Here is a 27364-nt window from a genome sequence, read left to right on the forward strand (position 1 = left end):
TACAGCAACTGTACGCCGCGTGTATTGCTGCTGATTATATACGCAAATTGGTTCTTGGTCGTTCGGCGTTAGGAGTTGAAAAATGATGAGTCTTTTTAAAAAGCGCTTGGGTTGATTTTAATGTTGGATATCGTTGCGTTGGAGGATTTGACGTTGGTAGTGGTTTAAATTTATATTTTTGTAGCTATATATGTATAATTATGAATTTTAGTTGATGATTTTTTACAGACACCCCCTGTAAAATTTACCCCTATTTCCAACCCTTCTTAGGGGATGTTTTATAGCCTATGTGTTGACCCGCATGTTAAGCTTTCATACAGTGAAAACCGCATTAAAATCCGGTCATTCGTTTTTAAGTGATATGCGAACATACAAACAAAGAAACAAAAAAATTTTTAACCACTGATTTTACATCTACACATCACCAGAAGTCCCATAAAAATTGATTTTTTTAAATTTGTCCCATGTACAGACTTTTTGACCTCTATTCCTTTATTATATGTATTGATTGATTAAGTTACAAATCACTTCTTCATTGGAGAATATCTAAAAAAAATAATAGGGATTATTCAGAAAGTATATCCAAATACAGAAGAGGAAGGCTGGATACTTTCTGTTAGGTTTAAGTTATTCAAATCTAATCGTAAGTTAAATCTGATTTCAATTCAATTAAATTATCCAATAATGCACTGTATTTCATTAAATTTGGTACAATAAGAACAATAATAGTTTAAAATCAAAATAAAACTCTTAATTGATTGTGTCCGTGTGAACAATCTTTCATACCATGCTTCTTATAGGGATTACAAAAGTCAATGTGACAAAAAATAAGGTTTGGTAAAATATACTTAAAACACCATTATATACACCATATTTCAGATAGGTTAGTATATTTTTATATGTTTATCATACAAACGCATAGATCTGTTCTATAATTTCCTATTTTAGGGAATAACCCTTTGTTGAGGCGAAAAAAGTAATCTTTTAAAGTATTTCTTAAGTTGAGAGTGGTACCAAGTTAAGGTCCGCCTGCTGTTCTCAAAGCAAAAAAAATTCTCCTGGTGCGCCACTACGTAAAGTAGGCTAAATATTGGATTTTTTATCTTCTATAAGTATGTTATGGCAGTAGGCAAGTATCATGTAATCTATGGTTTCTGTATTCAGAAAAATTAATGTGTGGAATACTGCAAAAATATTTGATAGCATTTCAAATGCACTTTCCACTTCTTGCTCGACTACGACAATTGTGTTATCTTTTTTGAGAGTCCCCCTCATTTTGGGCATTAGGATATGGCTCCATCAAGAGGGGTAGAAGTTTGAACTCTTCATCTCTAAACTTACATTGTTTGGGAATGGAAATCTTACACTTTTAATCGGTTTCTCAAATTTGTTTTTTGAAACTAATACACTCTATTATAAGGTACAATCTCAACGCACAAAAATTTGCAGTCGGCCTCTACTAAAAACTGCAGAAAAGAAGGGTTGTAATTGTAGAATATCGAACCAGAGTTTGGCGACCATTGTATACGACAGTGTTTTCCATCCAATGCTCGAAATTAAAATAGTTAATTAATTATTCAAAAAAGTTATAGTAGGCTTGCCTCTGTAGTCAAAAATATGTAGAAAACTAAAAATATTAAAATACAAGGTGTCCGGAAAAAGGAGGCCAATCCGCCGGCCACATATAGGGTAGACCAAAATAATGCGACTTTCGTTATGCCATTTTTTAATTGGGCGCTCGGTATTCAATATACAGGGCATCAAAATGAGAAATATAAAATAGTTTTTTTTTTAATAAGTTGAGTGTTTCATAAGATTTTAAATTAAAATTTGGTGTCATGGGATTTTTTGAAACGAGAAATTGAAATCCGTTCACGGATTTGCTATACCTCGCAGAGAGCGCCACCTGCGGTATATTACATGTGCTAAAAATGCCAAAACTTTTTAGTACCCCTGTATAATAAAGTTCTAGTAAAAAATTATAATTATCCAATCTTTTCTTGTAAAAAAAGTATTCTTAGTAAATATCGGCCTGAGAATCCGTTTATTAGATATCTTAATTTTAAAATCTAGATACATTTTAACAAGTTAACAAAATAAACGTGAATTATTTTTTCTAAATTAATGCTAAATTACTTATTATAATAAAAATCATAAAATATTCACCCTAAATTAATTGTTCAACGTGACCTCCATTTGTTTATATACACATAGGAGCCCTCTTTATTAATGAAAATCTAAGGCTTTGAAAAATATTTGGTTTCAACCTGAAATACTCTCCAGCTGCAATGATTCTTTCCCTTAAATGATCCTCGTTTAAAATCTGAACCATACACACAAAGTCTTTCATACATCCCCAGACTGAAAAACCCAAAGGTGTAAGGTCGGGCGAACGAGGTGGCCACGGAACAGGAGCATCTCGACCCCTACCAATCCAGCGATTAGAAAATACTTGACGTAAATAGTTCCTAACATTTATAGCAAAATGAGCCGGAGCACCAACTCAATGGAAACTAAGATTTTGTCTTAAATTTAGAGGCAAATTATCAAGCAAATCGGGCAGTATTTCTTGTAGAAACAAAAGAAATTAATCGCCAGTCAAATTACCTGGTAAAATGACAGGACCTAAAAGAAAGTTATCCACAACACCTGCCCACTTGATGATGTGTCTCAACTAAGGCCCTAGGATTCTCTTCAGCCAATATGTGTGCATTATGGATATTTGTCATGCCGTTTCTCGTGAACGTGGCCTCGTCAGTAAACAGAATCGCCCTTATAAAATCCACATTTCTATTATTCATTTCACATAACCATCTACAAAAAGCATGTTTTGCCTCGGGATCGTCGGGTAAAAGACCCTGTACTTTTTGAAGATGAATTGGGTAAAGTTGTCGACTCCATAAAATATGATGTGTCTCGGTTTTCCCAATATTTCCCACTCGTTCAGCCAAAACCCTAGTACTAATGTTTGGTGATTCTTCGACAATTCTTAAAATTTCTTCCTTTTGCCCTGATTGGATCGCACGAGATCCGCCGCAATTACCCTTCCGTCTTTCGCTGAAACTTCCAATCTCCCTTAGGCGGGTAATCAAATTCAAAAAATATTTTCTTTTCGGATGAAATCGGTTTGGGAATGTCTGGGTATAGCGTCTAAATTAAACCTAAACTTAAACTAGCATTGGAGTCACATTTTCCTAGTTAAGAATTGACAGGTATTTACCGTTTACAATAATATTTAAAACTTGCCAAACATCAAAAACATATCCGCCATTTCGGAAAAGGGTACATTTCATCCTTCTATGAGCCATTATGGTTTTATAAGTTGTAAGAAAACACACCAAATACAAATATGTAATTAAAAAACGTATATTTATTTTAGGAGTAATTGAGAAGCTTGTAAAAAGCGTCAGAAGCGTTTAAATTTATTACTTTGACAGTACGTAAAAAGTTACTGGATCCGGGAGGTCAGCCAATTTGTTTAGAAAGAAGCATCTAGATTTTAAAATTAAGATATCTAATAAACGGATTCTCAGGCCGACATTTACTAAGAATACTTTTTTTACAAGAAAAGATTGGATAATTAGAATAAAAAATTCTAGTAGAACTTTATTATACAGGGGTACAAAAAAGTTTTGGTATTTTTAAAACATGCAATATACCGCAGGTGGCGACCTCTGCAAGGTATAGCAAATCCGTGAACGGATTTCAATTTCTCGTTCTAAAAAACCCCCTCATACCAAATTTTAATTTAATATCTTATGAAACACTCGACTTATTTAAAAAAAAACGATTCTATATTTATCATTTTGACGCCCTGTATGTTGAATACCGAGCGCCCATTTAAAAAATGACATAACGAAAGTCGCATTATTTTGGTCCACCCTATATGTGGCCGGCGGATTGGCCTCCTTTTTCCGGACACCCTGTATATGTTATTTTTAACTACCTTGAACAATAAATATGCTCGTTTTACCCCATGGAGTCCAAAAAATCATGTGTTTAATTATAATTATTTTAACTAATAGCTACTTTTCTTTTTTTTTCCGAATGAGATAAAGATCTTTAACCTTAGAATAGGTGCACATTTTTTAGGAGATTAAATTGATTGTGGGTTGGGTCAAATATGTTGGCACTTTTGTGAGGTCATATTTAATTAAATTCAGCACTTTTTGAAATTATTCGTGAGAATTCCCTAAATTCTGTATTATTGTAGAAACAGGTATTTATAAATTAAACTTTTTAAATTATCTTCTTTATCTCTACTTAAAAACATCTCGTTTTTTTCGTGCACAATACCTTGACAATTAAGCAGCAGTAACATTTGATCATTCGACACATGTGAAAGAAAAAGACAAAAACACTGACAGTATCGACATTATATTCATGTTACTGGTCTATCTTGTGACCTCTAAACTGGTCAACTGAACTACAAATTCTCAAAAACATGACATCAGTAACCAGTATGTTTTGACAACTCTATTTTAAAATTTCTTTATGATTGAATAGAAAATTGAGAGACCATGCAGCCGCCGTCTGTCGCGCGTCCTGACACGCTTCACCCGTCGTGCGCTGCGTTTTACGGGCCAGAGAAATCAGCGCCTTACTAATTAAAAAATCAGAACATAGAATTTAAACTTGACAGAAAACCAAAAAGCACAGAAACATAAACTTAAATATTTTCAATGTTACAACAACAAAGAAAACGAAATGTGAAGTTGACCATTTTGAAGATAAGAGCGATATCGGAGCTTTGATCCGGTCGGTTCAGACCCAGATAATAGCGCTTACAGACAATATCTAATTAGGTCATTGCTACGAATTCCTGATTCGGTACTATGCTGTAAATTCTCCACTATTTTTCTATACATCGAAAGAAAGATAAATTGAATCTTTGCTTTGTTGTTTAAGTATAAACTTATATTATACAACCTTTTGCAAAAAATAATCTTAAAAATTAAATAAAAAACTTGAACATACTTCGACATACAAATTTTAAATCTGGACCTACACAGCTGAACCCCTGGCAAACTTGTACCTGCATATTAGTCGAGTAACCATTTAAAAAGAGGCATTATATATATTTATTGAATTATAGTAAGAAATTTGTGATACGTCCCGACGAAGTTCTGACCGAAATACGAGCTCAAAGAGAAAAACATTATCGTTGACAGCAACTGTAGTCAAAAATAAATTACCATTCCAAAAGTTTTTGGGCTGAAACTGATGATCCTCAATACAAGCAGTCAAAGTTGTGGTCCCGCCCTGTGACTTTCCGATGACGATGCTTACCCCGTCTTTGTAATGGTTTCGGGTGTATTGAGTAAATTCTTGGTCTAAGGCTGACCGCCAGGGCTCCGCTACAGCATCCGGAACGTAAGGCTGGTAGTCTGAAGCCTCTTTTCTCAAATGGTCATAGCGGAAGCTTTGTTTAGAACGAGGATCAAAAAATCTATGAAAAAAAAAAATATTATTTCCCACATCTTAAAGTATACTTCTCGTTGATTTTTTGATATCTGAGATATCAGTTGTCATCAATTATCTTAATAATAAGAAACACTATATAATTTAAACCTATGTTTTGTGATAATGTTTGGGTTAACTTAAGTGTAAAGCTGTATCGACAATATTTATAGATGCGGATCTTAGCACTATCTAAGCAAATGTCACCTAGTTATAAAGTTTTAAAATTCTTTCCAAGTTTAACTTTTTAAATCCTTCATAAAATGTAGAGTTTGTAATAAAAACTTCTATTCTGCTTGCTTTATACAAGCTGCAACACAAAAATCCGCCAAGTGTCGTCATGTGCCGGACTATGCCTCTGAAGACGCCTGGAGACAAGAAAAGTATCTCTACAAGATGGTTATCAAGGTACTAGAGAAAAAAAAACCAAATTGTTACGCAGTGTGATGTTTAGGGATTAAGGAAAACACTTTACATATGGTTTAAAGGTTTAATAACTAAGACTGAACGGTATAAAAGACGCACGAAACTATAATGACGCGACACATGTTGTTCTAGACGTTAACAGAAAAAGACTTTTCATACCAGAAAATTTAATATTGCTTAATATTACTAACACAAATTCTTGAGGAAAATAACTGTTTACTGGCTGAGGAAAACAAAAATTTGAAAAAAAAAAACAAAAACAACAAAAAAGTGAGGTTAAAAAACTGGAAAATATCTCTTCTATAAATTTAAACTTAAACTTGAATGTTATAAATCCAAATATCATGAAAATGATGATCTTCATTTAAATTTTTGCTTGCATTTACTTAACAAATTCAATTAAACACTTTTATTTTCTTTCTATTTATAGTATAAATATTTATAACTATTTATACGAGTTTTACTTTCTTTCCATGTACAGTGTTTCCACATTAATAGGTACAACCATCTATAAAAATCAAAATATAGATGATTTTATGAGGGTTTGTAATTAGCAAGGGTTTATATAGTAAAAATATATTATTCAATCAGAAACAACACAGACAGACAATTTGGTTTTGAGAAACAGTGAACCAAATACATTTAAATAAAGATGGTGATACATTATTCATGTATTAAATAAGGAGGTAGATGTCTGGTTGCACCCCGGGTTTTATTATATGTTTATGACTTAAGCTCTCTACCACTGCATGGACTAGTGGTTCAGTTTGCCAATGATACTCCAATTCTGTGGCTTAATAAAGATCAATCTCTCATAGTAGAGGACCTTCACAAAATTAAAGAGTGGTGCATCTGCAATCAGCTTGTATTCAATGTTGATAAGACTTGTGTAATGTGGAGGGTTTTTTGTTTGATGAGCAGATCTCACTACATGGTGGGGATTATTGTCGATTTCTGGGCCTCTTCATTGATTGGGAGTTTAAGGTTTGACATCCAAGTTTTGGGCCTTGCTGCTAAACCTTTTTCTGGTTGTTTTGCAGTCAGGGTTGCCAGGCATGAGCTGAGGGGGTTGTTTGCTGGGTTCAGTTTATTTCGCCGTAATAGACTCTCATATCCGGTATGGGTTGCCATTTTGGGGTTTGTGCTCCAAGGGACTCCTTAACATTATTTTTATTATTCAGAAAAAAAAAACATTAAGGTATCTGTGTGGTGTTGGTCTGAGAATCTCTTCTAAACCTCTTTTTGAGCTGAAAGAATTTTAACAGTTTTCTCACTCTTTATAACTACTCATACATAAGTCCATTAGTCCAGCATCCTGCACCAATCATAATACTCGTCAAATAAACAACTATCTCTTCCAATCCCCACCTCCTCACTTACGAGAAACTCTTATATTAGTCGTAAAAAATGTAACAGATCTTAAAAAGTTTAGGAGGGAACTAAAAAAATTAATCTTGCCAAAATCTTACTACAGCATTGAAGAGTATTTTAATGACACATTTTAATATTTAAAATTAATTATGTACCTGTTAATCAGATTTTTTTTTATTCCTGTTTTATGTTAATTCTTGCCTTTTCTTCTTTTTTTAGTTTTTTCTTTGATAATGAAGTATGTTCCTATGTACATTCAAAATGGATTCTGTTTTAAGTTTAATCAAATAGCTACCAGTATATATTCTAGGATTAGGAAGCTTGTAGCACAAGTTTGTAAACTTACTAAATAAACATATTTTGACTTGACTTTGACTTGAAAATAACAAACAGTAAGTTAAAATTAAAAGGTATAACAAAAATTAACGAAATTATTATAAATAAAAGTCAAAGTTTTAAAAACTACATAGCTGTGACATGAGTGTTTAGATGAAAAAACAATAATTATGGTAATAAAACCAACAAACAGTAAATGGCGCGACATCTAGTAAACGCAGTTAAAACTAAGGTTTGAACATGAATGATAAAAATATAACGATAAAGGCGAATAAGCTCGAATTATTATAGAACGTCGACAGAGTACTATAGTAGCGCGGGGAAAAAAGGTTATTTAAGAAAAGGGTAAAATGGAGAAGAAAAGTGGAGGGGGAGGTATGAATGATAAGAATTTCTTAAAAAGGATATTATTTATTTATTGGAAGTTTGTGTGTGTAGATCTACCCTTAATAAAGCTGAACTGCTCTGGATTAATAAGATTTCGAAAAGACCAAGAAAGTCTTTTACTAAGTAGTTGAGTAATTTAGATATCTCTGACTGATTATAAACTGCTCGGTAGTTAGTAGCTTCCTCCCTGGAACCAGACTTGAATATTGATTTTAAAAAGTCCCTCTTCTAAAAAGTTGGGAAAACAACCTGTGTCCAGAGATTTGTTGAATATCTAAGGGATGGGTGGGGTTAGTATACAGATACACTGCTTAAGAAAAAATGCAGGGATATCATCCGGTCCAGCACCGATCTTACCCTTGCAGCCCTCAATGGACTCAAAAACCTAAGTGAACTTTGCTCAAACCCACCGAAGTTTCAAAATTGAAAGTTGGCAACTCATCCCCCATATCATGCACATAAACGGAAAAGAAATACTCAGCAAATAAACTTGCTACACTCTATGGGCTGTCACCCACTTGATCCGCATAAGATATCCTCTGTGGAAAATCACCATCCTTCCTCTTATGATTAATGTAATAACGAGGGTTGCTAGACGAGTTATTTTCAATTTTATTTATATGTTTTTGATGACAGGTCTTATGTAACTCCTCACTTTATTTTCTTAGATTTAAAAAATGAATATATTTAGCTTGATTTTACTTTCTTTTAACTTTTTATGACCTAGCTTTTTGTTAATAATTAATTTACGGAGTTCGGAACTAAACTACACTGGAAACGTAGATGTGTGATACCTCTTTAATGGAATAAATGTATCAATCAACACATAAAGTATCTCATAAAACTGATCAACCATATCCTCGATAGATCTTTCCAGAAATACGTCATACCAGTTGACAGATGCTAAATAATTATTATTTAAAATATAATCCTCATTTCTAAAATCGTAAAAGTATTCCTCATATTCCAGAGACTTCAGTGACTCCTCTTGCAAAAGTTCAAAACATATAGCTGAATGACTCAGGCTATTATCAAAGATTTGATCTACAGCTGAGTGAATTGCAAGATTTTCAAAATCACTAAAAACCAAGTCTAACTGAACACCGTTACTATTCAATACAGAATTATTTTGGAAAAGGTTATAAAAGCTAAAATTATTTGCTGTACATTGAGCAAGGTCATTTTCTGGACACTCCTTAATTAACCCCATACTATCCTTATTCCATTTGGCCCTAGGTAAGTTGTAGTCCCCTACCAAGACAAAGAGTATATAAAATAAGAAAACATACAAATATTATTAATAAAATACATTATATACACATAATAAAATGTAATTAAAATGAAAATGAATCTTCATAGAATTCCAACAAAGAATAATATGCTTTCCCCACTAAGAGTATATGCAGTCACTGTCTAAATATATTAATTGACGTCGCCTCTTTTGATGATGTTACATGTTAGGTGATTAAATACTTTTATGCCCTCATAGATAATAGATTTCTGCGTCAAGGTAGATGTAGGGACGGACAGATGCAAGTTGTTTACTTGACATACAGAACAAGTGCAACACTTTTATTGATATATTGATATAATATCAGTCACCATCAAAAGATACAGATCATTTTATAGATAGCTTGAGTAACATATTGCATCTGATCCTAGGCAGATGTGTATTTTTTCTACAGACGTTATTAATATCAACTTGTTAGATGATCGCCCTATTAAAATCAATATAAACCAGACTATTCATTATTTAACAAATATGAATAGTCTGGGTTATACTAGTTTAATTAATCATATAAGTGTAAAGATAAATGTTTTAGCAAGATAAGCTCTGTACTCTTATGTTGAGATCTCACCGACCACTACCCCATTCTTCTTAATCTAAAGCTTAATTATGAGACTATTGAACCACATAAAAATAAAACTTACACAAAACTTGGTTATAATGAGATCTCACTTATGTCAACATTGGAATGGAGTAGTGTGTGTAGTGTCTCAATGACAATAATGCTGAAATATGTACTAAAATTGTTTTGTTTTTTGTTTTCTGCCTCAAAATGTTATTGGTAATAGACTATAGAAATTAATATTGACAATAAGACACAAAAAGTAAAGCCCTCGATCACTGACGGTATTATAAAATCTATTAGGCAATGAGATCTTATGAAAAGACAATATGCACAGCTTCATTTTAAATAAATGTAAAAGTTATTGAAGTCTTTTTTGCAAACTTATTAAAAAAGGCCCAATGTGATTTATATAAAATCAAACTGCAAAATATTTAATATAATCCTAAAAAATCCTGAATTAATATCCACTTAATTTAATGCTTATTTCAGAAATTAAAAAAAAAATCTTTGAAATAGTTACAAAATCAAACTTCTGTTATTTTATGTTAGTCACAGCAAATGACCCAATAACTTAAATCAACTCTCTAAAAAATAATATAAAGAGTGAAGATCAAATTACCTCAGGAATATTGGCCTTGGAATACTTGACACCAAGCTGCTTGAAGAGAGATTTCAAGAATCATATAAAGATTAGTGAGAATAAGGTTTATTGCTCTGAACTAGGCTCTTGTAGCAAGGATTTATCTTTTAATACTGCTCAGCAGCTGAATGATGAACTAACTAAATAAAATAGACCTCTTGCAGCAATCTTTATATTTAACAAAGGAAAATGGATATTATTTCCCAACAACAAGAAAAAGATGACTTAATTTGCTCTCTTAGAGAGGAGGTTAATAGATTATCATGGGAAGTATCTAGTAGTTAATCTTATCTGGCCAAGCAAAAACATGAAACTCAGGACCTTAAAAACTTGGCTTTGGAGGAGAAAGGAAAGATGGTGAAGAAATTAAATAAGAAAAGATTGTGAACTTACAACATAAAGTCAAAGTGTTTATCTCTCAATAACACAATCCTAGAAAAGAGGCCATTTAAATTGAATAGACATGCTGCAAAAAATAATTGGATGAACTTAGTGCTATCAATCATAGTATGGTTGATTCTATTAAAGCACTATAAGCAGATAATTGTTTGGCCTGCAAGGAAATTTAAAGATTCCGAATGGGGGTAAACGAAAAGCTTAGTGATAAGCCAAACTCTCAAAATAGTGGCTACTCAAACTTTAAAGGAGCCCTTAATGACACTTGGGGGACAATGAGTGAAAATCTGATATTACAACAGTACATTGAAGCAGCAAGATGCAAAGCCCTGAGGAAGTTTACAGAGTCAGATGACACACTTCTTAGTAATCCCTTTGATAAAACCAGAATGCTGATTTTGAGAGACCAATCCAGTAGGGAGAGTTATGGATTTATTGTCAAATGTTTTACTGTCAAATTTATGTCTGGGTAGTTATAAATACAAGATTTTGAACTTTGTCAAATCAGGTGCTAAAATTAATGCTATTTTGCAGGACACTAATGTACAGGTCAAGGATTTTCAGTAACAGATTTTGTTATAATTGTGGGAGGTTTGAATAATTTTCTTATTGATTTTTTTGGCTTGATAGAAACCAAGAAAGAGCAGTGTTAAGTGCCTGTTCAACTCGGTTTGCACTGACCTGGTGTGGATTGGTTTTTTGTTTGGCTGCATCAGAGAAAATTCATAAACTAGCACTTGGTGCAATTATTTTGGAACTGTCTCATAGAGTCGGTTCTGTGTAACCTAACCTCAAATCCACACAGCTGAACAGTTCTTAGAATGGGAACTTGATTGGAGCGAATTTAATGAGGTTTTGGTTTTTTCAGAATTCCACTTCTCAAGCTCACTCCAGCACTGTGTAAATCCAACATGAGCAGTTGCTTGCCCAAAGAGCATTTAAGAGAAACCATGCAGCCCAGTCAAAATCATAATTAGGATATTTTTATGTAAAAGAAATCTTGGAATAAGTGTTTGAACATTGTCAGTAAAATGTGTTATATGTTTATTCCATTTCAAATTATAATCCATTTTTATCTGCAAATATCTAGTACACTACACCCTTCCCCAAGTTTTAGAATGGCAAAATGTAGTCCATTGTCAGACATAAGTGAGAAAGCTTTATAGAGTGTCCCGAAAGTAATGGGACATAGAACAACAGTAGATTCCTTACGTCAAAATAATATGATCGAGGTCAACGTGCCTTATCCAAATTTTAATATCACCTGAAATACAGGATGTCAAAGTATTATTTGATTCATCGTTTTTTTCTCATAGGTCCTGAACCAAATGACAAGACTTTTAAAAAGAAAAATAAAATATTGTATACAGTTTTCATGTTTTCAGTAGAGTGCTTGTTGCATTAGTTTTTACTGTTTTAAATCCCCTAACTTTTTTGAAGCTCCGTATATTGGTTTGAAAAGTAACACAATAATTTCCTTTTTTAATATTATGTAAAAAAATGTATACCTTATTAAAGTCGCTAGGAGCAACCATTTTCGAAATAATCACACTTTTAGGTTTTCATAATATGTGAATGACTTAAATTTACTAGATTTTTAGCAATGCCATCCTAAATATAATAAAATTATTACCTAAGATTATTGATATTTATGTAAAATAATTAGAATAGTAACTAATAAAAAAAAAATATTATTATTTGAAAAACATTTAACAAATGACACAAAAGATCCTCATTATTTTTTAACATATTTACAGAATTATAATATCTACAAAAAAACCAATAAATCAAATAATACTTTGACACCCTCTATTTCAGTTACTATTAAAGTTAGGATAAGGCAAGTTGACTCAATCACATTATTGTGACGTAAGGAATCTACTGTTGTTCTAAGTACCATTACCCTGTATATCGATTGTTAGTAGCCAGTTTCCTATCTTTGAAGATTAAGCAGAAATGGAATGTGGAAATGGAATAGGAAAAAACTAGATATAAGGAACTTAAGTTTTTAAACCTTCAATGCAAAAAATATGTACCCTCTTATCAGAGTTTACCTTATACTCTTTTAAGGAGTATTATACTTTAATGAGAACTGAAGTGCTTTCCTTTTAACAGCTCTGGATTTGGGATTTTAACTTCTTTTGTTTTATTTTTATCTGTATTTTAAAATGTTTCTTATGATTTTACTCACAACAATGAATTAGTAATATCTTAAAAGTTTAAATTTAGTTTACTTTATTCTGTAGTAACTATTATCCTAGACTTGCCAAAATCAGCACCTAATCATAGTAATTGATTGATTGAATAAAATTAACTTAAATTATAAAATATAATAATATTTCAATGCTAATTAATTAGATAAAATACCTTGGCATTATGATTGATCAGAGGTTGCAAGAGGGAGAGCATATTTAATTAAAAAAGTGTAACACAAGGGTCTCTTTATGGGCCCATTCCCTTTCTTCAATATTTACTTCAGTTTTGCCTCAATCACTCTGCCTCTATGTTTAAAATATTTGCTTTACAACTCAGATTAGTAGTAATAAATGAAACTGTAAGTCACATGTCTCAAATATATTGAATATAAAGTCAGAGGATTACATGTGTTTCACCAAATTCAAAGTCAAAAATTAAAAGTTAATAAAATAGAACATGGAGACTAGTAGTTGATGAAAAATGAGATGCCTTAATGGCATATCTTATTATGAAGTACAGTTTTTCCATGTTTACTTTTACTAATTTTAAGTTTACCTGCAGCCACAGTATAAAGAACAAGACAGTAGGTTCACTCTCTTGCGGCCGTTTGAAGTAGGGACTTCTAAACAGTGCCGACTTTTTTTACCCGGTCGTAATACATTATTTAGTTTCGGCGGCAATCCTTTACGATACGGGGGGTGTTTGAAACATTTTTAATAAGGAATAATTTCGTACATCGCGGCGGGCAGCGTGTAATACTACCTACCTAATATTACATACACTTAATTAATAATAACTTCGTTAGTATAGCCATTTTTTAAATATTTAATAAAATTTACATAATAATGTGATAACAACACTCAGCATATGGAACTCGGTAACAGTGAAATATAAAAAGGCAGTTAAATAAAAAAAAACTTATTAAATGCCTAATTATTTGCTTTTAAAATAGGGGATGAAAGAACAAACCACTAAAATTAAAATAAAACGAAAATAGGTGTTTTACAACCTAGAATTCATATACATATGCAAGATAAATATAGTTTTACATTGGGGATTATAGTACACATCAATATTTTGAAACTTAAACCCTTAAAAACCACCCTTAATGATGAAAAAAATGCAGTTTTAAGTATGGTTAGACGGTATAAGTGGCTAAAATTTATATCATTCAAATGATTGCAATGCAACTAGTAATAAATCGGATAGCTTTCACTAATAAAAACCACCACTAATAACAGAATATTACCAAAAATTTTGCATTTTTTTAGATTAAAATCACGATTTAAAAAAAATATGTACTCTAAATCGCTGATACTTTTTGAACATATTATTGGTACCTATATATAGTCCATTGTAGAAGGCTAAGTATTAATTTTTGAAATAAATACATAATTTTTTTTCATAAATTTTTTTAAAACTGCAATTATTTTTATTTTATTCCTAACTTTTTTAATTTTTATGCTAATGACTGAGTTTATTTTTAAAGTTTTTGATAGTACATACTTGAAAAAATGTGCTAGATATTTGTCTAAAAAATGTTTTCTTTTTTAAATTATTTCACGTTATTATTTTACATCATTATATTTTGTTATCTAAAAAAAGGGGTTATGTTCACACAGTTGTATCTTAGCGCCTATAGCACCTAGATAAATCAAACAAAAGCCAATTTTTTGTTTTTAAACCAACTTTTGTTTATTAGATTTTTTTGTAGGATCTCAATTTTCCGAGATATTTAAGAAATACTGAAGAAAAACATGTATTTTTTTTCAGTGAACTAATCCATTTTTATTTAAAAAAAAATGTATATCCTCTTTTACTCCTGCAGCCATCTACGCAACATATCGCCGGCATTTTTAAAGTACAAAATTTCCGCACAACACTATTATAGTTCTAATATTGAAGACGCCCCTGTATAACGCAGTCACCACCGGGCAGCAAAAAAGAGTAGCATCAGAAAGCGAGTGAGAAAGGCAACATTTTATGCGGCGCTTAGAGTGATCCTTCTATTCTAGTTTATGTTCGGTGCTGCAGCCTAACTTGGCTGACCTCCTGTGACCCGATTCTTCTTTTATGCATTATGTTGTATGTTGTGTGTGTCTTATGTGTTTATATTTCTTAACTTGTGTAAAAGTACTTTACTTGTGGACACTAACATATGAATAAATAAATAAAATTCTATGTGATTCTATGTGACAGTTTGCAGGTTGAATTTTTAGAATGCTATCTTTCCAAGGGAAAAATTGTCCACAGAGATTAAAAACTTATATACTACCCATAATATAACTTTTACAAGTAAACTTACAGTGAATATTCCTTATATTTAAAATTTCTGATGGTTTTCATATTTTCAATACACCAAAATTAATACAATGAATATTTGAATGAAATGATAGCAATACTGACTTTGTACTTTGCTAGATGTTGAGGATAAATAAAAGAAAGGAAAAAGTACAGACACTGATTTGACAAAAAAAAAACAGGGGGTAGCAATTTAAAAAGTACATAAAAATTAATATTTGGCAAATGGTCTAATATTTAATATGAATAATAATTGATGCCCTACTAGTTAGCTATTTGTTATTAATGTATCCAGGTTATCTTTACTTAGAATCAGCATAATTCTGTAGTTAGAATTAAGAGTACTAATTTTTATATGACTCCATTTTACTCATAACAGTGCACGTAAGAGCAAAATATAACATTACCAAAATGTTACCGAAGTTAAAATATTTACCTATTATTGCCTAAATCGTTGTACTCGGTAATCAAAGCTAAATGATCAGAATTTTCTATCCGAACTGGAGTTAACTGATCCTTGTTGTATTGGGCAAAAGCCACACTTGCTTCTTCCTTAAGAAGGTCATCGTTGTTCAGCAGCTTCCTCACATCATTAAATACTTCATTAAACTCTCCCGGGGGTGAGTGGAGGATAAAATCAGACACTATTCTTACTTTTTCTTGATCGGAAATAACTTCATCCCCCTCAGACGCCATATTTAGGTTGGGTTCGTTTTGATGAAATGTCAAGTCACTGTCACAACCATTGTCATCTAGCGGAAGTTGCCATTGGGTGAGTCATCGACCAATCGTATCAAGTCAGATTTGAGGAGCAGATGGTAATTAGAATATCGAAATTGAGGAGGGCAAAACAAAAATCGGATGCGGAATAAAGTTGCATTCACACTTAACGCGCGGGTGTAGTGCGAAGAATTTTATATTGACGAGTTTCAACCCTATAGTTCTCCTTACGAAAGTGAGTATAACTCATTATTGGTGACATCTTTTATAAAAAGTAAAAAATCAAAAGCAATTTGTGACATATAACATATACTAAATATCAAAATACAGAAATATTATAACTATCTAGTATTTATGATATTTCATTGAATTGCTATACCGCAAAGAACGTGGGAGGTTTTAAATGTAAATTGGCCCTCAGTGGAAATCGTTGAATTTTTAATATGTTTTAGTTTATGTTTGTATGGTGAAAATCGGAATCCTATTTCGGCCATCTTGCTTGGTAAATTTGACAGGAGCTGAAGAAGAAATGACATTGTTGACTGAGAGAATATCATTAGAGTTTGTTTTTCATTTCTATATAATATGGCATTTTTGATGCCCATTTTTGGCCTCAGAAAAGAGGTCAAAAAGTGACAATTTCAGAATTTTCAAAGTGCTCTCATTCCCTTATTTCTGATCGAATCCTATTATAGGTCGAACGAGGTCGAAAAAATACTCGATTTCTTAGTTCTGCTCGGATTCCCTTATAACCCGGTATTTTCGTGATCTACTTGATGAGAACAATCTGCTGGTATAGTTAGTTCGAATTCGAAAAAAAAAAAAAATTCCTGAAAAAATCCAAGTATAGTATACCCGAAAAATGAACAAACACAAATTTTGAAGGTCGATATCTCGGCTTCTATGGGAGCTATCGGGAAAATTCCAACGGTTTTGTCTTAGTTTCGTCGTTCTGAATAAACGAGATCATCCGCACGGTCGTAGCTTATACGAAAGGCGAGATATAACATTTTTGATGCCCATTTTTACCTCAAAAACGAGGTCGAAAAAAATACTCGATTTCTTAGTTCTACTCGGATTCCCTTATAACCCGGAATTTTCGTGATCTACTTGGTGAGAACAATCCGCTGGTATAGTTAGTTCGAATTCGAAAAAAAAAATTTTTCTGAAAAAATCCAAACGTGGGGGTATACCCGAAAAATGAAAAAACCCAAATTTTGAAGGCCGATATCTCGGCTTCTATAGAAGCTATCGGGAAAATTCCAACGGTTTTGTCTTAGTTTCGTCGTTCTGAATAAACCGCAGAGATCATCCGCAAGGTCGTAGCTTATATGATAGGCGAGATATAGCATTGTGGTGCTACCTTTATGTAAACTATTTAGTATCAACAAATATAACCCAACGTCAAATCTAGGTCGCAACACTGATGTAGGTTAATAGATCAAGACCAATTAATATTATTGTTAACGAAATGTATATGTATTTTCTATCTGATCAATATAGTCGATTCTAAACCTGAGACGAGTCTACTTTCTTACATGGCGATCCTGCCAGTCCCGTAAAATGAAAAAAAAAATTAATTTTTTTTCTTTACCTAAAAGTAACGCGCTATTTCGGTAGAAAAGTGAGAATCCCTATTTTTTAAACTTCGTAAATATGGGAAAATCCGTTTCGAAGGAAAGTGACGTTACAAGTACGGGAGTGGTTAACTCGAACTTTATCGTTGAGGAAGATAAAATGAGCGTCCCTAATGACATCCGCATCGTACTGTACATCATAGCCGTGTGCGTAATAATACTGACTGTCCTCAATGTGCGAAAAATGTACCGAAGGAGTCTGAAACGAGATATAGGCAGAAGCATATATCTGAGGGCACCACAGGGACAAAGGACGTCTACGGAGGACGCCTAAAGCTTACAGCCAGATGTGTAAGAACGAGAATTTTAAAAAAAAATATAAGCAGGCGATATCTGGTATGTACCAATATTTGTTTTGTCAACCTTTTGGATCTCGGTTTCTGGGCACAAACTGTTATGGCAGTTTCCACGCAGTTTCCCATTTACTTCCGAGGAATAATAAACGGTAGTATTTTACCAAGTCGCTGAAAGGACAATTTAATAGTTTCAAAAAAGGTGTAAACGTTAGATTCTATGAGGACATTCACTTAAATGACATTGCAAAGCATTTTAAAGTATACTATTTAGTTTAGCAGAGGTCAGTTTTTTTTTTCTTAGACAGGCACATATTAGATTAGAGTAGTATTTCGTTCCAGGCGTCAAACGACCATATTTTATATGCATTTTTTTTTAATTAACATCAAAGAGATAATATACTATTTATTTTATGGGATAGGATCTTATTACTACCGAGTAGTGTTAGTGATATGGTAAATAATAGGTAGCTATTTATTTTCGTATAGAGTAACTAATTAAATTAACATATTTTAGGCTAATGTTAACGAAACAATATAGTTATTTATTTAATTTAAATTAAACATATGGGTTAATTCGAATGAATGAATTTTTAATATAAGACAGAGCAGAATTATTTAAGATTAAATTTTGTCTATGTCAACCGTAAAATTAAGTTTTGAGGACGTTTATGCCAAGCTATCAAACTTAAAAGATGATATTATAAAGGAATCAAAAAGAGTATTAAAGTCACAGGTGCCCAAATCAGGAAATGTCAGAAACCAGGTCAGGGATAGTTTATTAACATTATATAACGAATTTGTACAAACAGTAGCAGGAATTTATCCAAATTTAAACGAAAATCAATATAACTCTATTAAACCTATTTTTAACACTTCCCGAGATAGAGTTGTTAGATCGTACCAAGTTCTCGCTGTTGATTACAAGGTCCCTATATCGATAGTAAAGGTAATAGACCCCCAAATAAAGGACGAGCTAGTTGAAATAGATCTAACAGACGAAATTACTGACATTAACAATCAACAAACAGATACAGTGACGAACAAGACACAAAATTTGATCACTAAAATGCCTATGAACACGATGGAGTTTTTTAATCTCGCTAGCAAAATCTTGCCTGGCGAATTTGACGGTTCGGGAGATAAGCTAACCTCATTTCTTGATGCGTTAACACTGCTTAAAGCAAATGTTGAAACGCATGAGGTAAATGCTGTGGCTTATGTCAAAACCAAACTGATTGGTAAGGCAAGAGATTTGGTAGGGGACAGCGACACATTGGATCTAATTCATGCGAAAATAAAAAATTCCATAAAACTGGAAAGTTCGCAGTCCGTGTCATCAAAACTTTTAGGGTTAAAGCAACGCCATAACGATGAGAAATACCTCTCTGAAATAGAGGGACTGGCTCAAAAGTTAAAAGGGCGTATATAGGCGAAGGAGTTCCGGAGCAAGTCGCAGAGACTTATACAACCAATACAACGGTCAAAGCTCTAAGCACCAATGCAGCGTCGGAAAAAGTAAAAATTATCATGGAAGCCGGAAACTTCCAAACCACGCAAGAAGCTCTGGCGAAATTTGTGAATTGCAGCGCTGATAACCCGGCATCCCCCGGCGCATCAGTATTTTACACAAACAGACAAAACTTTAGGGGTAGATCAAGGAATAATTTTCCTAGAAGAGGCCACTACGATCAAAGACCCCCACACAGGCCGAATACCATGCGAAACGACCCCAATACATACCAACACAGTCAGTATGAGAGACATTACAACCAACGAAGGGGTAATAGCGGCTACAATAGTCGACCCAGCTACTTTAGACGGCCAAATAGGTATATTAGAGCGATGGATACGGGGAGTGACCATCAGGAAAACTCACAGGAACCCCAACAAGGTCCTTTGGGGCACTCCTAAAAATTTATAGTATGGACCTAGCACTATCAAATTTTGTAGCAGTCCAAACAGCAATGACAGGATATCAAACAGTTACCTTGCTGGTTGATACTGGAGCGGACGTTTCTATTTTCAAAAGAACGAAAATAGACCCTGAACAAATCGTTGATAGGTCTAACATTTGCAAAATAAAAGGCGTGACTGAAGGCTACACAAACTCTATTGGAACTACAAAAACAAATATTTTTATACAAGACTGTACTTTTACCAGCATGTTTCATATTGTAAGCCACGATTTTCCAATTCCAGCCGACGGAATTTTAGGGCGAGATTTTATCACAAAATACCAATGTCTACTGGACTATAGTAATTGGACCATGATGGTAAAAAGCAGAAGAGGCGATATTTTCATACCAATTTTAAATAGTCCGGAGGAAGATGTTTTAATAATACCACCTAGGTGCGAAGTGGTAAGAAAACTAAACTCGCTAAAAAATCTTAAAACCGACGCAGTCATTGTAAATAAAGAGATCGCTTCAGGAGTTTTTATCGCCGGATCTATAGTGTCCAGTCAGAGCCCATTTATAAGGATTTTAAATACAAATTTTGATAGTGTAACCTTAAAAAACCCCAAAATAAGTCATTCAGATGTAACCAACTACAACATTCTTTGTGTTAAAACAAAAATATTACAACTCAGCAAAACAGAAACGATCTATTATTAAGAGAATTAAATACACAAGGTTAGCGGAATATTTACAAAATGATGTGATTAATTTATGCCAAGAGTACTGTGATATTTTTGCACTAGAATCAGATTTACTGACAACTAATAATTTTTACGAACAAAAACTAAGACTTACTGATGACTCTCCAGTTTACATAAAAAATTACAGGACACCGTACTCACAGACAGACGAAGTTAATGCGCAGGTAAATAAAATGCTTAAAGACAATATTATTGAGCCATCGTATGCTGAATATAATAGCCCAATATTATTGGTTCCTAAAAAATCCAAAGACGGTGAGAAAAAATGGCGTCTGGTAGTCGATTTTCGCCAGATTAACAGAAAACTTTGTGCTGATAAATTTCCGATTAAGTCAATTTCTAAAATTTTAGATCAATTGGGAAGAGCCAAATATCTTTCTACATTAGATCTTAAATCGGGATTTCATCAAATACCCTTGGAAGAAAATTCCAGGGATATAACAACTTTTAGCACAAATCAAGGTTCTTATAGATTTACTAGGCTGCCATTCGGTTTGAAAGTTAGTCCAAATAGTTTTCAGCGAATGATGAGTATCGCTTTTGCGGTAATAACCCCCGAAAAGGCATTTTTATATATGGATGACCTAATTCTTATTGGATGCTCAGTAGGTCACCACCTTGAAAATCTAAAGAGTGTGTTTAGTACCTGTCGTAAATTTAATCTAAAATTAAACCCAAACAAATGTGCATTTTTCCAAAACAATTGTTGTTACGTTGGTCATCAAATACGCGCGGATGGTATTTTACCTCACGAATCGAAATATGAGGCAATTCGTAAATATCCAATTCCAACAAACGGCGATGACGTTAGGCGGTTTACTAGTTTCTGTAATTATTATAGAAGGTTTATACGAAATTTCGCAGAAATTGCTAAACCACTAACTAAGCTAACAAAAAAAAATGCACCATTTGTATGGACCAAAGAATGCCAAGATTCGTTTAATAGGCTGAAGCATATGCTTATTGATCCGCAAATATTACAACACCCAGATTTTTCAAAGCCTTTTATCTTGACAACCGACGCGTCAAAAGAGGCTTGCGGTGCAGTTCTATCTCAAAAATCAAATGGTCAAGATCTGCCTATAGCATATGCGTCAAGAAGTTTCACAAAAGGAGAAACTAATAAATCTGTCATAGAAAAGGAATTAGCAGCCATACATTGGGGCATTAATCACTTTAGACCTTATTTATATGGCACACATTTTTTAGTTAAATCAGATCATAGACCCCTAGTTTATCTCTTTGCAATGAAAAATCCTTCTTCAAAGCTAATGCGCATGAGATTAGATTTAGAGGAATATGATTTTGAAATCGAATACATAAAAGGTAAGGATAACGTCGTAGCTGACGCGTTATCTAGAATTAATATGCAAGATCTTAAGAATATGACGTCAGAGTCTAAGCAAATTTTGGCAATAACTAGGTCTATGTCTAGAAAACAACAGGGAACATTCGTGTCCCAAAATAATTCAAAAACGCGTTCTCTCGAATCAGGTAAAGACTTAAAAATAATACAAACAAATGATAACTACGATTTAATTAAAATTCCTAGTATAAAATATATTATTAAGCCAGATTATTTACGAATAATTTTGGAAAATCACGGTAAAAATAAAATCAGCGCTGAAAGCAAAATGAATTTCACTAATGGCAATTTTTCTTTAGGGAAAATATTGTCTCAGCTTCGAATAATGGCTAGTGAAAACAATTTGCAAAAATTAAAATTAAGATTAAATGATGAAATATTTAGTACGTGCACGTTTGAAGATTTTAAATTACTAGGACAAGACTATTTACACAATTTAAAAATATTTTTATACCACGACCCAAAACTTATAATAGACAAGGATGAAAAACAAAAACTTATTCAGAAGTATCATGATGACCCAATTTGCGGCGGTCACTGCGGTCAAAAGAGACTTTTGAAAAAACTAAGAACCAAATTTCGTTGGAAAAAGATGTCACGTGATGTTGCAAACTGTGTAAAAACTTGTAAAAAATGCCAGGTAAACAAAAGCAAAATTAATCATCAGGAACCCATGGTCATTACGCCAACACCGCAACGAGCTTTCGATATTGTATGCATAGACACTATTGGCCCGTTTACAAAAAGCGATAACAATAATGTTTATGCCGTAACCATGCAATGCGAATTAACGAAATATCTTATCATCGCGCCTATACAAAATAAAGAAGCATTAACAGTAGCCAAGGCAATAGTAGATAACTTTATTTTGGTATATGGACCGATGAAAGAGATTCGTACTGACCTAGGGACTGAATTTAAGAATGAGGTTTTAGAAAAAGTGACCAATCTACTACAAATAAATCACAAATTTTCGACAGCCTACCACCACCAAAGCATCGGAGGTTGTGAGCGAAATCATAGAATTTTAAATGACTATTTAAGGTCGTACATTAATGATTCTTGGACAGATTGGGACAAGTATATTAAATATTTTTCATTTTGCTTTAATACAACCCCAGGAGTTTTGCATGATTATACGCCTTTTGAGCTAGTTTTTGGAAGAAATCCTGAGTTTACTTCTGACTTGACAAACAATATTGACCCAATTTACAATATTGATGCCTTTTATCAAGAAGTTCGTCATAAACTTCAAATTTCTTTACAGCGAGCGAGAGATTTTGTAATCAGAGCGAAAGATAAGCGCAAGTTAGAGTACGATAGAACTTCTCAAAGCGTTAGTCTGCACCCAGGTGACTTTGTAGTCATTAAAAAAGAAAATCGGACGAAGTTTGATCCTTGGTTTAACGGCCCTTTTGTAGTTATAAGTACAAGTGGGGTAAATTGTACAATGAAAAGTGAAAAAGGGAAAGTAATTACTGTGCATAAAAACAGAGTACACAAATACTGTGCTAGTGAAAATTGACGTATTATGTATGTATATAAATCTAATGTCGCGACAAATTAAACAGAATTAGTATAGTAATATTATATGTTGACATATACTCACACATTGTAAATAACTTATTCGCAAACATTATTTTATAAAAGTATTTATCGTAGTAGTGTGACGTATAAGTGTAAGGATAATTATGGTAATAGTGATAATAATTTGTAAATATTTTAAGAGTAAGTCTTTATAGTGAAAAAAAAAAAAAAGGGGTAGGATAGACTAATAATTACGGTATTTCACAAAGCAACACAGCTTTCTCAAAATACGGGCAAATATTTTATTTAAAACGAATGTCTTTTATCTTTGCCCAAAATAAAAGCCATTCTCTTAAAAGGGGAAAGATGTGGTGCTACCTTTATGTAAACTATTTAGTATCAACAAATATAACCCAACGTCAAATCTAGGTCGCAACACTGATGTAGGTTAATAGATCAAGACCAATTAATATTATTGTTAACGAAATGTATATGTATTTTCTATCTGATCAATATAGTCGATTCTAAACCTGAGACGAGTCTACTTTCTTACAGCATTTTTGATGCCCATTTTTACCTCAAAAACGAGGTCGAAAAAATACTCGATTTCTTAGTTCTACTCGGATTCCTTTATAACCCGGAATTTTCGTGATCTAATTGATGAAAACAATCCGCTGGTATAGTTAGTTCGAATTCGAAAAAAAAAAATTTTCTGAAAAAATCCAAACGTGGGGGTATACCCGAAAAATGAAAAAACCCAAATTTTAAAGGTCGATATCTCGGCTTCTATGGGAGCTATCGGGAAAATTTCAACGGTTTTGTCTTAGTTTCGTCATTCTGAATCCAACGAGATCATCCGCAAGGTCGTAGCTCTTACGATAGCCGAGATATGGCAATTTTGATGCCAATTTTTCGCCTCAAAAACGGACGTCGAAAACGACTTTTTCAGGATTTTCAAAGTGCTCTCATTCCCTTAGTTCTGCTCGGATCCTGGTATAACCCGGTGTTTTCGTAATATAGGTGACCCAAATAAGACGCTGGTATACTTAGTTTGATTTCGAAAAAAATCAATTTTTGGTGAAAAAATTCGATACGGGGGGGTATACCCGAAAAATGAAAAAACTCAAATTTTGAAGGTCGATATCTCGGCTTTTATGGAAGCTATCGGGAAAATTCCAACGGTTTTGTCTTAGTTTCGTCATTCTGAATCCAACGAGACCATCTGCAAGGTCGTAGCTCTTACGATAGCCGAGATATGGCATTTTTGATGCCCATTTTTGGCCTCAAAAACGGACGTCGAAAACAACTTTTTCAGGATTTTCAAAGTGCTTTCATTCCCTTAGTTCTGCTCGGATCCTGTTATAACCTGGTGTTTTCGTAATCTAGGTGACCCAAATAAGACGCTGGTATATTTAGTTTGATTTCGAAAAAAAATCAATTTTTAGTGAAAAAATTCGATACGGGGGGGTATACCCGAAAAATGAAAAAACCCAAACTTTGAAGGTCGATATCTCGGCTTCTATGGGAGCTATCGGGAAAATTCCAACGGTTTTGTCTTAGTTTCGTCATTCTGAATCCAACGAGACCACCCGCAAGGTCGTAGCTCTTACGATAGCCGAGATATGGCAATTTTGATGCCCATTTTTGGCCTCAAAAACGGACGTCGAAAACGACTTTTTCAGGATTTTCAAAGTGCTCTCATTCCCTTAGTTCTGCTCGGATCCTGGTATAACCCGGTGTTTTCGTAATCTAGGTGATCAGAATAAGACGCTGGTATACTTAGTTTGACTTTGAAAAAAATCAATTTTTGGTGGAAAAATTCGATACGGGGGGGTATACCCGAAAAATGAAAAAACCCAAATTTTGAAGACTCATATCTCGGCTTCTATGGCAGCTATCAGGAAAATTCCAACGGTTTTGTCTTAGTTTCGTCATTCTGAATCCAACGAGACCATTCGCAAGGTCGTAGCTTTTACGATAGCCGAGATATTGCATTTTTGATGCCCATTTTTGGCCTCAAAAACGAGGTCAAAAAGTGACAATTTCCGAATTCTCAAAGTGCTCTCATTCCCTTATTTCTGATCGAATCCTGTTATAACCCGGTATTTTCGTGATCTACTTGAAGAGAATAATCCGCTGGTATAGTTAGTTTGAATTCGACAAAAAAATTTCTGAAAAAAATGCAAACCCGAAACCAAAGTATACCCGAAAAATGAAAAAACCCAAATTTTGAAGGTCGATATCTCGGCTTTTATGGAAGCTATCGGGAAAATTCCAACGGTTTTGTCTTAGTTTCGTCATTCTGAATCCAACGAGACCATCTGCAAGGTCGTAGCTCTTACGATAGCCGAGATATGGCATTTTTGATGCCCATTTTTGGCCTCAAAAACGGACGTCGAAAACAACTTTTTCAGGATTTTCAAAGTGCTTTCATTCCCTTAGTTCTGCTCGGATCCTGTTATAACCTGGTGTTTTCGTAATCTAGGTGACCCAAATAAGACGCTGGTATATTTAGTTTGATTTCGAAAAAAATCAATTTTTAGTGAAAAAATTCGATACGGGGGGGTATACCCGAAAAATGAAAAAACCCAAACTTTGAAGGTCGATATCTCGGCTTCTATGGGAGCTATCGGGAAAATTCCAACGGTTTTGTCTTAGTTTTGTCATTCTGAATCCAACGAGACCACCCGCAAGGTCGTAGCTCTTACGATAGCCGAGATATGGCAATTTTGATGCCCATTTTTGGCCTCAAAAACGGACGTCGAAAACGACTTTTTCAGGATTTTCAAAGTGCTCTCATTCCCTTAGTTCTGCTCGGATCCTGGTATAACCCGGTGTTTTCGTAATCTAGGTGACCCAAATAAGACGCCAGTGTATTTAGTTTGATTTCGAAAAAAATCAATTTTTAGTGAAAAAATTCGATACGGGGGGGTATACCCGAAAAATGAAAAAACCCAAACTTTGAAGGTCGATATCTCGGCTTCTATGGGAGCTATCGGGAAAATTCCAACGGTTTTATCTTAGTTTCGTCATTCTGAATCCAACGAGACCATCCGCAAGGTCGTAGCTCTTACGATAGCCGAGATATGGCAATTTTGATGCCAATTTTTGGCCTCAAAAACGGACGTCGAAAACGACTTTTTCAGGATTTTCAAAGTGCTCTCATTCCCTTAGTTCTGCTCGGATCCTGGTATAAGCCGGTGTTTTCGTAATATAGGTGACCCAAATAAGACGCTGGTATACTTAGTTTGATTTCGAAAAAAATCAATTATGGTGAAAAAATTCGATACGGGGGGTATACCCGAATAATGAAAAAACCCAAACTTTAAAGGTCGATATCTCGGCTTCTATAGGAGCTATCGGGAAAATTTCAACGGTTTTGTCTTAGTTTCGTCATTCTGAATCCAACGATATCACCCGCAAGGTCGTAGTTTTTACGACAGCCGAGATATGGCATTTTTGATGCCCATTTTTGGCCTCAAAAACGGACGTCGAAAACGACTTTTTCAGGATTTTCAAAGTGCTCTCATTCCCTTAGTTCTGTTGGATCCTGGTATAACCCGGTGTTTTCGTAATCTAGGTGACCCAAATAAGACGCTGGTATATTTAGTTTAATTTCGAAAAAAATCAATTTTTGGGAAAAAATTCGATACGGGAGGGTATACCCGAAAAATGAAAAAACCCAAACTTTGAAGGTCGATATCTCGGCTTCTATGGGAGCTATCGGGAAAATTCCAACGGTTTTGTCTTAGTTTCGACACATCTCGTGAGAGTGACCATCCGCAAGGTCGTA

General features: G+C 33.7%; 1 protein-coding gene and 1 long non-coding RNA gene across 2 annotated transcripts in view; one reads left to right on the plus strand and one right to left on the minus strand.

Annotated features, from left to right (window-relative positions):
• Positions 1-16092, minus strand: part of LOC126735447 (F-actin-capping protein subunit alpha) — a 31324-nt gene extending 15232 nt beyond the window's left edge. The window contains exons 1-2 of the mRNA XM_050439439.1: positions 15803-16092; positions 5196-5449 (exon numbers count right to left, since the gene is read on the minus strand). Of these exons, the coding sequence (XP_050295396.1) occupies positions 5196-5449; positions 15803-16062 (514 nt within the window). The 5' untranslated portion in view covers positions 16063-16092. The remainder of the gene's footprint in view (positions 1-5195; positions 5450-15802) is intronic.
• LOC126735450 (uncharacterized) overlaps positions 1-27364 on the plus strand; it is a 224282-nt gene that overhangs the window by 128107 nt on the left and 68811 nt on the right. The window lies entirely within an intron of this gene.

This window comes from Anthonomus grandis, chromosome 4 (assembly GCF_022605725.1).
Source record: "Anthonomus grandis grandis chromosome 4, icAntGran1.3, whole genome shotgun sequence".
Taxonomy (NCBI): Eukaryota; Metazoa; Arthropoda; class Insecta; order Coleoptera; family Curculionidae; genus Anthonomus; species Anthonomus grandis.